The sequence below is a fragment of the Haemaphysalis longicornis genome, unplaced genomic scaffold, assembly GCF_048455015.1.
Source record: "Haemaphysalis longicornis isolate Haplotype H1 unplaced genomic scaffold, Haemaphysalis longicornis Haplotype H1 scaffold_2, whole genome shotgun sequence".
Taxonomy (NCBI): Eukaryota; Metazoa; Arthropoda; class Arachnida; order Ixodida; family Ixodidae; genus Haemaphysalis; species Haemaphysalis longicornis.
In genome coordinates this window covers 19,538,429-19,551,284 of record NW_027526295.1, presented here as the reverse complement: position 1 = coordinate 19,551,284, position 12,856 = coordinate 19,538,429, and the positions used below count along the sequence as shown (strand labels likewise).

General features: G+C 45.8%; 1 protein-coding gene across 2 annotated transcripts in view; it reads right to left on the bottom strand.

The window, feature by feature from the left end:
• The window catches only part of LOC144168786 (uncharacterized), a 139,889-nt gene that overhangs the window by 114,308 nt on the left and 12,725 nt on the right, over positions 1 to 12,856 (bottom strand). The window contains exons 3-5 of one of the 2 annotated variants that reach the window (XM_077697757.1): positions 4,885 to 4,993; positions 4,161 to 4,219; positions 1,566 to 1,676 (exon numbers count right to left, since the gene is read on the bottom strand). In XM_077697757.1, the coding sequence (XP_077553883.1) occupies positions 1,566 to 1,676; positions 4,161 to 4,219; positions 4,885 to 4,993 (279 nt within the window). Of the gene's footprint in view, positions 1 to 1,565; positions 1,715 to 4,160; positions 4,220 to 4,884; positions 4,994 to 12,856 lie in introns of both variants that reach the window. The other variant, XM_077697758.1, reaches the window with a different exon arrangement.

The window sequence follows — 12,856 nt, the reverse complement described above, 5'->3', positions numbered from 1 at the left end:
CAGTTGGATTCAATCATACCTAACTTCACGTTACCAATATGTCACCTTCAGCGACACTCCTTGTAAAATAGTACCTGTCACTTCGGGTGTACCCCAGGGTTCGGTTCTGGGTCAGTTGTTATTTCTTCTTTATGTTAACTACATTGTTGTCGAGTATAACATAAAAATTACGTTGTACGCTGATGATTGTCAGATTTATTCTGCTGTGGACAATTTGGATGACCAGATTAACCTTAATTTGAAGCTAAACGACGTCATTCAGCGGTGCAACGCATGGCAGATGTCTGTTAATTATAAAAAAAGTGCTGTTATGTCAATCACAAAGAAGAAGCAACCCCTTCTTTTTAATTACGCAGTCGATAATAACGTGATAACGCGGGTAACTAAGTATAAATATCTTGGTTTACATATATGTGCACTGCGCTAAACACACTACAAACGTTGCTAATCAATCAATGCATAAACTACACTACTCGAAAAGGTTTCTGAGGAATGCTTCAACAAGCATAAATTTACTAGCCTAGAAAAGCATCGTGTTACCCATTCTCGATTATGGAAATGTAATTTGGGACCCTTTCAAGGCGGCTAACTTATCTAAATTAAATCGTGTACAAAATAAAATAGTCCGTTTTATTTTTAATTGTTATGGCCGCGCTTCAGTTGCGGAACTGACAGTCAAGGCTGGTTTATTGAACATTGCGGACAGAAATAAATTATGCCGCCTACGCTTTCTTTTTAAAATTGTGAAGAACCTTCTAAAAAGCGATACTCATCAATACTTAACGTATTTTTCTTCATGTCATTGGTCCCGCCACCGTCACGCGCTGAACTTAACTCCATTCCAGCCAAAAAACAGTCTTCAAGTATTCTTGTTTTTCCAAGAACAGTGAATGAATGGAATAACCTTGAAAGTCATGTTGTCGAAAAGACTAATACTCACAAATTTGAAAGCCTACTTGACTTTAAAACTTTTCTTTCTTGTTGTTCACGTGACATGTGCATAACGTATTCTGGTTCTCGGTGTATATTGCGTTCGCGGGGCATTGATGTGTGGTCTTCTTTTTCCAGTGTGTGTCGTTTCAATGCGTGTATCGGTTTCTTCTTTTCTTTTTTGTGCCCTTCGCCAGATCTTATTCACGCGCCACTGTGAATTGGCAATCAGTTCAATCTTGTTTTTTTGCTGATGTTATGCGTTATTTTTGTCTGTTTTATTGTGAAATGTATCCCACTCTGCTTTCCACCCTGCTACGACCACTTAACTGGGGTCAGCTGATTTGTAAATAAATAAATAAAATAAAGGAAGCAATTGAATAAGGTTTTTGATGAAAAGCTTAGGTTTTTGATGAAAAGCTCTATACGTGCAAGCCTATCGTCTCGAGGGTTTTTCGACATCATAAACTCACTAACAGTAAGCTCTGCAGCACAAAACGCAGGAATACGGAACTGAGGAACTCGCATAATTACGATAGCATGGATGATCAGAGTGGACTTATAAGAGCACACCCATATTCGTTTTTCACGTCAAAGCCATTTTAAAAGGACTGGGCTATTTTCAAGGCACTCACCACTCACGGGGTTCGAACCAGGAGAAGGGCAGCCGTGTACCTCTTGGAGCGCTCCCAGCGTTCGTCGGGCGTACCGATGTCGATGCCGGTCCAAAGGGCAATCCGGCCCAACTGTCGTGAAGCAATCTCTGAGACCCATTTCCAGCTGCCTGCCAACGAATTCAGTTTACCCTAATTGAATTTATCGGAACGTAGGCCGCAGGCCTTGCTCATTTTCCGTCCTGGACAGATTACTTTGAAAAGTGGTTGCGGAACAATGGAAGACCACAAGAAGACACCAGCGCGGAGGCAGCAAAATCGCAACTCACAAAGTTGTGCTATGTCACAGCTGTGCTAGTGGAAACAGTGTGAGGGCGAGAATTGAATTAGGCAACGGAATAGTTTGCCACCTGCTGTGAAATAAATTATGTGTCTCCATTTAAATCGTCCCTAAAAGACCATCTTTTTTCCTGGTAGGGGGTCTTTGCAACCTTTTTTGCTTATTTATTCATAATGGGAATTAGATATGCCGATCTTGTTTTGTCTTTTTTTGTTAGTGATGAAGTTTCTCCTGTTTTGATTGTTTACTTGAAATGACTTCACCATTTTATTTTTGGGGGCGCATTAAATTGTTGCACTTTTGCTGCCATTGTTTTTTGTAATTATTACCTCTATTTTTACTCATTGACGGTTCCTGTATAGTCCCTGATTTTGGGACCCTCGTCTGTACTTTTCATTCTTATGGAGTTGTCTTACAGACTTCAATAAACTCCTTCTTTTTCTTCTTCTTCAAAAAGGCGCCCGTACTGTCCACTTCCTCCAAGACTTGACTTTGATATGAGGAAGGCAACCATGTCTCGTAAACGTCAACACTTTTTTTTATTTCTGTTATTGACGAATCTTTGTTCTTACAATTTCCCTTCTAGACCAGGCGAGGGTCCGTCATAGTGCTGACGTCTTCTCCAAGCCGAGGTACTGCGATACTTCTACTAGTGTACCATCGGGGTGAGGCGGATCCAAGTGTGATCGCAAATGAACCGCACCGATTGTATTTATTAAAGTTGCTAGCCGCCACGGTGGGGTAACCTTATGTGGGCTATACATTTTCGCGGCCTGTTTATATTGGATGCTGATATAAGAAATTTACGGCAGTTGCGGGTGGATTCGCTCCGAAACTTTCAACTATATCGATCAATTGAGCAAAAATAGTTAATCTACCATCATATTGCTGAAGCGACAATTCCTTTTTATACCGCCACCACTTACGCACACATCATCAATTCACTATCTATAGTTTGGTTGCTAATGAAAAATATTTCGAAAACTGCTACCCTTTAATAAAATACGTCTGCTTCTGTAAAAGCAAATCCGTTTTGGCCAACATTGCTCCGTAATAGTACGCGGGTTATATGGTAACACTATTTTTAGCGCCTGATTCGCTTATTACACGCAACAATTTTTCAAATTGCTGATTGCTCATGATTGGTATATTCTTCAGGGATACGTTTGTCAATTTTTCATGGTAAAAAGTAACTGATATACTTTATTTGTGTATGTGCCTTTGAAATGCTTGATGCAACTTTTTGGTTGTCTGTGACTCAGTTTGCGGGCGTTTGTAGTTTTTCCAAATGGTATGCCCCAATTAACCAAAAAACTCGCAGTTGTGAGCGGCGGGTAGCCCTTAATGTTATTGTGAAATTGAGAGCTACCCATATAAAAAATAAAAAAATAGTCGCAAGAACGCCAATCCAACCCGGCAAGACGCGGTTAGAGTCAGGCAATTTTACGACTTATCTACAACTATGCCACATAAACGACGGTGTTCATGAAGCACTTGCACCTGCTTGCGTACTTTAAGTACAATATAATATGATAGCAGCATGAATTCCTCTGGTAATAATTTGCTTCTGCGCCATACGTATGTTGTGGCAGCTTCATCATTTTAGAGCCATATAGATTCGCAGCTTCTCAATAGAGTGTTCTGTGTTGTTTTAGGGTCTTTCACATTACGGCTTAATGGCGCCATGCACATAACGTACAACTTTGCTAACTTTGAAAGGACTACCCTTCAGCACTTCGCTGAGTTTCACTCCAGCAACGAAAGGTGTTTTTTTCAGAAAAAAACAGAAAAGTATTGAAAGACTCAATTTTTGCCCTACACTGACGTCTTATTCACAGTATTGACGTCACAAGGTCCAGGAAAAGAAACCCTCGGATCGGTGTGCTAACTGCACGTTAGCATTAAAGCCCAACAATCAAACGGAGCCAGAGGAACCAGTACAGCTCCGCAGTTATGTGCCTTAGAGGCAGTTTAGGTGACGGCCGCGAATCACACAAGCGAGATTCTGGGACGGCATAGACAAATTGTCCTAAGTGGCTAGGAAGTCGCCAATCTTTCATGTTTTCTTTAATATCGCCATTATTTTTTTACGTTGGCGATGCAATTAACATCACTTTTAACAGGAAAAAACTGTCTTCTAATGAACCAAACTGGTATTTTGTCTTCATGGCCCCTTTAAGGTGCTGCTCTGTTTGCTGCGAGTGAGTGATCAGGCATTCGGTGCTGAGTAATCCGCCCCCACACACTAAAGTGTCTACGTATTCACAAACATTTACCTCCGGAAAGAGCAGGCCGAGTCTCACCAGGGGTGGAACTTGTCAAACCGTGAGCGTCGCTGAAAACAACCATGACAAACAAGCAGGCGGGGGAGTACGCTGCAACCTTAGGCAAAGCGAATTTCGGCGAAGCTAGGGGACGGACGGGAAGGGCTTCACCGGTTATGGTGTTTTGAGGTATTCGAAAAATTTTGAGATTTGACAGACAGACTGAGAAGCGATAGGGTTTGTTTCGTCAACGGATTCTATTATAAAGATTTCGTTATTCCTCCGTTGGGAGGGTTTGCAGTTGCACACCTCCTTTATATCCGGCTTCGGGCAACTGTGAAGGTGTACTGGTGAACAGGCAGGGAAGGGAACATGGTGACCTTTTTCAGGGACGAATCATGTTTGAAACGGGTGCCTAATTTACCTTGCGGCGCGTATGTATAGCAGGGAATGGTAGTTAATATGCACTCTGGTGGCTTTATCCTGATGACCAGTGATGTTCTGGAGCTCCCTGACCGTTTGAAAGACACTAAGCTCATCCGCTGGTGTTTTACCAGCAGTCCGACGGCCACAGTTCTGTTTTCGAACCTTCACTTGACAAAACCTTGCCAAGGTGGGTCATGCTTCTGCTTGGTGGCTTGGTGTCCGCGTCGTCGCCACTCAACGCCGCCATGAATACTCAAGGGGAATTTGTCAATATACTTTATATTCGAAAAATTGTATTTCAATTACTCACCTGCAACTTGATTCAGTAGCTGTTGATTCATTGCGAAACTCTTGTAACTTTCCTACCACACAGCTCAACAGCAGTGGCAGTGCAGGGCATGCGGCACTGGGTATAAGTGCTTTGATGGATGGGCAAGAAAAGTCAAGACAAAAGCAGCATTAACACGACAACAAAAGAGAAACAAACAATACAAAGCATGCAAAAAGGATAGCAAACCTGTAGCATCGAAATTGTCTTTTCTCACAATGTTCTTCAGTGTAGGACGCCCACTTCATGATTTATTCAGACCTGCTACCAGCGCTCCAAGCGACACGCTTAGTGCGGATTCCTCGCCACACTCTACACCTTGGGAACGAGCACGCCAGCGTCCGCGAACTTACTTACCGGGCATTCCCAAAAGAGACCAACGAAGTACCGGCCCACGATGTCCTAATCCTCTATCCCCTACCTTCCACCTACTACGACATCCTAGCCCACCACCGGAACTCCCGACGAGAGAGTGAGAGAGAGAGAGAGAGCGAGAGAAAGAAAGAGAGAACGAGAGAGAGAGAGAGAGAGAGAGCGAGAGAAAGAAAGAGAGAACGAGAGAGAGAGAGAGAGAGAGAGAACAACTTTATTTAGCCAAACAAAATGGCGGCGACTACGAGCCAGATGGGATGGTTCTCTCTTCACGGGACCCATATGCTTCCTCGGCTGCCTGGCCCCTGGAGATCAGGACGAGCTGGTCTTCCAAGGCAGGGCTGATAAGCAAGGTCTCCCATCGCTCGTTAAGGGTTGTGGGAAGGGTGGTGGAGGGTTGGGTAAGGGGTGGGGGGATGGGCTCAGTGAAATCGCACTGTCCGATGACGTGCCGGAGCGTGCCCAATTTCCCACAGAAGCTACACACTTTTTGATATCTCTCGGAGTACATTCTACTTTGGAGATATGGGTGCGGGAAGGATCCTGCTTGTATTTGCCTATAGATCGTTTGCTGTGCTCTGCTGAGCGATTTGTGCGGGTCAGGGTACCGCCGTCTGCCTTCCCTATAGTGGCTCGTGATGTCCTTCTAAGTCGTTATGGCCTGCGGCTCGTTCTCATCTGCCCGGTGTTCAAGTACTGAGGCAAGCTGGTGGGCGAGTTCGTTGCCCTCCAGCACTGAGTGAGCCGGTGTCCATATCAGTTCGACTTTCTGCTCGGGTATGCGGCGTATTCCTCCCTCTAGTATTCTGAGTACCTTCAGAGACACCTGCCCTTTTCTGTAGTTAGCATATGCTTTTTGCGAGTCCGTGATTATGTGGTCACGTTGGGCAGCGTGAGCGCCAAGGCTATTGCCCCATCTTCCGCGTCTTCTGGGAACGCCGTTTTGAGAGATGCGCACGTCACCAGCACGTCTTGCGTCGTGACCGATATCGCGGCTGGTGTCGAAAACTTGAGTAGAGAGGAGTCCGTGTAGAGGGTGACCGCGTGGCGTCTTGTTGTTCCGCTTGTCTTAGCATTTCGATGAGGGCCCTGACCCTGGCCTCTCTGCGCCTGTCGTTGCGACGCGGTCTCGTGTTTCTGGGCGGGGGTTTGCTTTCGATTTTCTGAGCCCAAAGCTTGGGTAAAGGTCCCATTTCCTTGTGGTCGGTCTCTTGCTAGCCCAGCTTGGCCAGTACTATTCGGCCCGCCGAGGTTTGGCTCAGCCGCACTCTCTGGTATGACAGGTGGGCTTCTACCAATTCTTCAACCGTGTTGTGTTTGGCCATGCGTAGCAGCTTCTCGGTGGACGAGTGGCGCAGGATACCTGGCGGCACCTTTGTTGCTTTGCATAGGATCGCGTTTAGTTGTCTTTTTTGAGTAGCTGTAGGTACGGCGCCGCGTACACAATGCGCGACGTCACAAAAGCCTGGAGCAGCGTGAGCGCGTCGTCTTCCTTCAATCCTCTTAGCCTGTTTGTGACCCTTCGTATCATGTTCGCGACCTGTTCCGTGAGGGTCTCGATTTTGCTTAGCGCCGCTGGCGCCTTGCCGTTGTTCTGGAAGATCACTCCCAGGATTCGGGCCTGCGTGGGCGGCGTTATGTTCGCCCCGTCTATGGTAATACGCAACTTCTCTTGCTCTTCATTCTTTCTTCGGGGCTTTATGATTAGACTACCCTCTCTTTCCAGATCTCTTCCTCAAAACCACCGACGCCCTAATAAGACGCCGCCTACAAACCCAGACGTACCACCATCACATGCATTCACCATGTCTCCCCACCTCATCTATTCGGTAAATCCCCCATCACAAACCACCAAGTTTGGAATCAAATCAAATGAAATCACATCACTTGATTCAAACATCACAGGATGCTTAGGGGCACGGACAAAAAGCCCAAAAAGTCTTGACGTGGGTCCGTGCCCCCTACAAGGCATACAGTAAAAAGCGGAGCACGTTAATAAAACTTAGTGAATTTGAATTTGCAGACACAGTTGCTTGTGGGCACAAATGTACATACAAAGATTGCGATATAAATAACAGAGTAAGCAATATCACTGTGGGAGAACAAGAATAATCTGATGTACATAACATGCGTAAGATTAAAAAGAGCATAAAAGAAAACGCTAGGACAATGCGCGTTACACCAAACCACAGTATGCACGAGTAGTAAATGTGGCGATAAAAAGCACTGGCACGATTCAGATGACGCAAAACCGAAAACGAACTCGGAATATTGCTGCCTGCACTTTGTTTTGGTTTGCAGAAATATTTTGCGTAAATCTTTAAATGATTTATTTATCACAACTGAAGTATGTTTTTCGTACAGTTCGTTCAGGGCTGACGGCAAGCGAAATTTGGTGATGATGATGGTTGCATTTTAATGGCGCAAGGCCAACTGGGGCAAAGAGCGCCAAAAAAAGATGGTTAGCTACCACAGAATAAACTCAATACTAAAAGTGAATAGCACCAGAAGTAAAAACAAATAAAGACAACGAGGATGGCTGGTGTAGAGGGCCAGGTTGTGATTATGCACGATACGATATGAGATTTAGAAATTTAACTTCTGATAGATAATTAAAAACACGTTTGACAGTAAACATTGGTTCATCGCCTAAGAAGTGCGATGGGTGGAGTGGGATTTGTTGTCTGTAGATTTCTCGAAAGTGTTTGCGTCGTGTGGTATGGAGTGCCTTGCATGTATTTAGTATGTGAACTACGGATACGCCGTCTCCACACCTGCTGCTCACGGGTCTCGGAGACCCAGTGAGCAGGTGTGAATGTGTTACATAAGTGTGGCCTATCCGTAGCCTGGCTAAGGCTACTTCCTTGTGTCTGTCTTGTTTGTCTGTTATGTATCTACCTAAGTGTGGCTTTATAGTGTAGAGTTTGTTCTCTGTTTGTGTGTCTTATGTTTCCTGCCAAGATTTGCGCAAGGCTGTCCGTACCAGTGGCTTCAGGTCGAGGTAGGGAACACATGGTACATCTATGCTACTGCGGAGAGCAGCTACAGCGGCACTCTGGTCCGCAATTTCGTTCCCCAGACTGCCACTGTGGCCTGGAACCCAGCAAACAATTATTTTCAGTTTTGAGTGATGAGCAAAGGTTAAAGCTTTGATTAGATGCTGGAGGACAATGTTTTTTGTAGGTCTGAAGCAATGTAAGGCTGTTACCACACTTAGAGAGTCTGTAAAGATAATGGAGTGTTCTTTTCTAATTTGTGTAATGTGTTGTACTGCTAATAAGATACCATGCGCTTCGGCAGTAAAAATGCTGCTATTTCTGTGTAACGTCTTCGTACTGGTAAAGTTGGGGCTGTGTGCAGCGCATGCGACGGCTGAAGAAGACTTCGAAGCATCGGTGTAGAAAGTGGTGTGGGGGTATTTGTGTTGTAACTGAAGAAAGTGCTGTTGTATTAGTTCTGTAGGCGCATTTCGTTTGTTGATATGTTTAAAAGAAATATCACACGAAATTGCTGACCTCTCCCAAGGCGAAATGAGGTCACGAATAGAACACTTCATGCTCTCCTCAAATGAAATCCCTGTTCCTCAGCGAGGGCTCTCACTCGGATAAAGAAAGGAGCGGGTATCGATGGCCGTGCTGCGAACAACGGATCGGGTGAGGTGTTGCTTATGATAAAACTACATGGGTGGTTTTTTACAGAAGTCGTCTTCTTAGCATACAGCAATGAAGTATACGAACGCTGGTGTTCAAGGCTCCACCTATCACACTCTGCATACAGGCTTTCAATGGGACTCGTCTGGAACGCTCCACATGCAAGACGGAGACCCAAGTGCAGCACTGGATTCAACATTTTCAGAGCCGTTTTACAGGCGGACCCATAGACGACACTCCCGTAGTCCAACCGTGAGCCAATAAGGCTGGTAAATACGCGGAGGAGTATTTGTTTGTCCGCTCCGTAGGAGCAATGCGAAAGGACCTTCAGAATATTCATGGTTTTGAGGCTCTTCTGTTTCAGGTGTTTTATATGAGGAATAAATGTCAGTTTTGCATCTAGCACCACGCCTAAAAATTTGTGTTCCTTTTTGAGAGGGATTGAGACACCTTTTAGCTTAATATTAGGATCAGCATGGATTACGCGCCTCCTTGAAAATACAACACAGGTACACTTCTCTGGATTAAGCTTAAATCCATTCCTGTCTGCCCAGTCAGCGAGTTTGTTGACACCAAGCTGGACTTGCCTCTCGCAAACGGACAGGTTACATGATTTGAAGGAGATTTGAACGTCGTCCCATATAGCGAGTAAGAAATGGTTGGTGGCAATCCTTTTCCCAGCGAGTTCATTTTTATAATAAACAGCGTGCAGCTCAAAACGCCCCCTTGAGGCACACGGTTTTCCTGGACGTGAACTCGGGAATATCTATTGCCCACTCTCACACGATAAGTTCAATCCGACATGTAGCTTGCAAGAGTATTTAACATGTTGCCTGACAAACCAAAAGACTTAAGGTCGCTAAGAATTCCATAGCGCCATGCAGTATCATACGCTTTTTCAATATCGAAAAATACTGTCATACAATACTGTTTATGAATAAATGCATCTTTGATGTAGGATTCTAAGGCAACGAGTTGATCATGTGTAGATCGCCCTGCCCTGAAACCTGCCTGGCAGCTCTCGAGAAGTCCATTGTACTCCAGGAAGTACACAAGCCTTCGGTTAATCATCTTCTCGAAAAGCTTGCAAAGGCAGCTCGTCAGGGCCATGGGTCGATAGCTAGCGGGAAAGGAAGGATCCTTCCCCTCTTTCAGGAAAGCTACAACTATAGCCTCCCTCTAAGATTTTGGAATGTGCCCCGAAAGCCAAATCTTGTTACATAGGTGGAGGAGTGTTAGAAGAGTGTCTGAGTGTAGGTGCTGTATCATTGTATATGTGATGTTGTCTGGGCCTGGAGCTGAGGGTTTACAAGTGCTCAGAGCGGCCCTCAGCTCATGAAGTGAAAACTCCGAGTTATAAGAGGAGGTTGACTTATCGTTATCAAGTAAAGACTTCTTTTCAGCCAATTATTTGTGTTTCGTAAAAGTGCTAGTGTAGTGTGCTGAACTGGACACGTGTTGGAAGTGTTATGCGAGTGTGTTAGCCTGGTCTTCCAGTGTGTCCCCTGTTGTACTAACCAGGGGCAGGCTGTGTGTCTGTTGTCCTTTTAGTTTGCGTATTCGTGTCCAGACTTTGCGAGAGTCAGTGTAAGAGTTTATGGATGTTACGAATGAGCGCCAACTCTCTTCTTTTGCCTCACAGCGCACACGTTTTCCCATCGCCTTAGCCCTTTTGAACAATAAAAGGTTTCCCGACGTGGGGTACCGGCGCAGGATACCCCACGCCTTGTTCTGGGCCTCTCGCACCCGCCTGCAGTCCTCATTCCACCACGGCCTCCTCTGGTTGCGCGGGGCACCAGAGGCGTGGGGAATAGACTTTTCGGCGGCGTCGAGGATGTGTGCCGTGAGAAGTTGGGCGGCTTCATGTACGTGTAGGTGTGTTATAGATGTGTAGTGTAGTTTGGAGATTTCTGTAAATGTATTCCAGTTTGCTTTTGCTTCATTGAACCTATTATGGGAAGGTGAACAGGTAGGGCCTTTGTCAATGTATGTTAGAAGTAGGGAAGTGGTCACTACCGTATGGATTCGTGTCCACGTCCCATTCAAGAGACGGAAGAAGTATTGCCGATCCTATAGTCAGGTCAAGGTGTGAGTAGGTGTTGTGTCCTATATTATAATATGTTGGCTGTTTCTTGTTGAAAACGCATGCTCCCGACGATGTTAAGAATTTCTCAATAAGGCGACCCCGGGCATCGGTGCGTGAAGAGCCCCAAAGAGAATTATGTGCATTCAGGTCGCCTATCAAGATGTAAGGTTCAGGCAACTGATCTACCAGCCCTTCGAAATCCGAGCTCGAGAGCTGGAAGTCAGGCGGTATGTAAAGGGAGCACACTGTAATTAATCTATTAAATATTATTGAACGGATCGCAACAGCTTCAAGGACAGTGTTTAAGGAGATGGTATTACATGCAATGCATTTTCGAGCAACAATAGCCACACCTCCCGAGTAGTGTGTGCATCCATCTCTGTCTTTTCTAAATACCATATAATTATTCAGAAAGTTTGTGTTTTTGCTGCTCAGATGAGTTTCCTGCAGGCACATTATACTTGGCTGCTTGGTGTGCAGTATCTGATATATATCGTCAAGATTTTTGATGAGGCCTCTACAGTTCCATTGTATCATATTTTCCCTTCCCATTATTTGCAAAAGCGACTGGAAATGTGTGAGAATGAGTGTTTACGTATTGTCTTTCGGGGCTGTGACTCTCGGTTTTTTGGGCTTATCGGATGGTTTGGACGATGGTACCCGTTCCTTCAGCTGCACTGCAGACAGATAGGGTCCAACGTCCATGTCTTCGTCCGACGTCCTCGGAGTGCCCAACGGATTGGGCTCCTTGGACGTAGCACCCTTGTGAGTGCTCTTTTCTGCAACCGCCGCCACCGATGGCATCGGCACTGCCAGAAGTGCCACAGGTTGTGCGGCAGGGGTGGGAGCTGCTGCGGGATCCGCCATCTCCATCTTCGTATCCGTACCCTCACTTGAGCTTTGGACAGGTGGAGAAGAAATGGCGGATGCAGCAGCGCCCCCAACTGACTCAGTTGCCACCACAGCGGCTGGTGACTGAACAAGCGGTAGGATGACGGGTTGGGCTGTCGGAGACAACCCAATGGGGGGCTGGGGTGGGACCAGATCAGACTCACTGAACTGGGTCGCCACCGAGACCAGACGCCACTCTGCCCCCCGGCGAGCTGCGTCGGCGTACCTTGGAGAAGCAAAGCAGGCCAACCTTTTGCGTGCTTCCGGGTACGAGATGTTTTCCGCTACCTTCAAATTAATGATTCGTTTCTCGAGTTTGAACGTTTCACAGGTACGCGAGTACGCTGCATGGGGTCCTTCACAATTTGGGCATTTCATGCTACTGGCTTTGCAATTGTCTGTAGGGTGGTCGTGCTCAGAACATTTGGCACACGTCAGTTTCCCCCGACACTGTAAAGTGCCGTGCCCATAGCGCTGGCACTTGTAGCACCGACGCGGATTGGGAACATAGGGACGGACTTCACAACGGATGAAGCCGGCATTTACATATTGAGGGAGGTGCAACGGTCGAAAGTGAGAATTACATGCTTTGTTTTTATTTCCTGGTTGTCTCCAGAGATGGTGATTCTTCTGACTGCAGTAACGCCTTGCTCACGGAGGCCCTCCAGCAAGTCGGAGTCTTTTTCGGCCTTCAGGTCAAATTGAGAAATTACACCTTGGCATGTGTTTAGACTGCGGTGAGGAGTGACCTTAATTTGCAAGTCACCGATCATGCTCTGTTCGAGGAGTATTTAGACTGTTGTTGATTCTGTATTTCCACAAGGATTTCACCACTGGTTAGATTTTTGCTTTGTAGTTCTTGCCCAGAATGTTTTCAAGAAACTTAGCAATGAGGAAGGTTGACTTCGATGTAAGAGGTTCAGATTTTTCTGCAGATTCCATGATCAAAAACCGG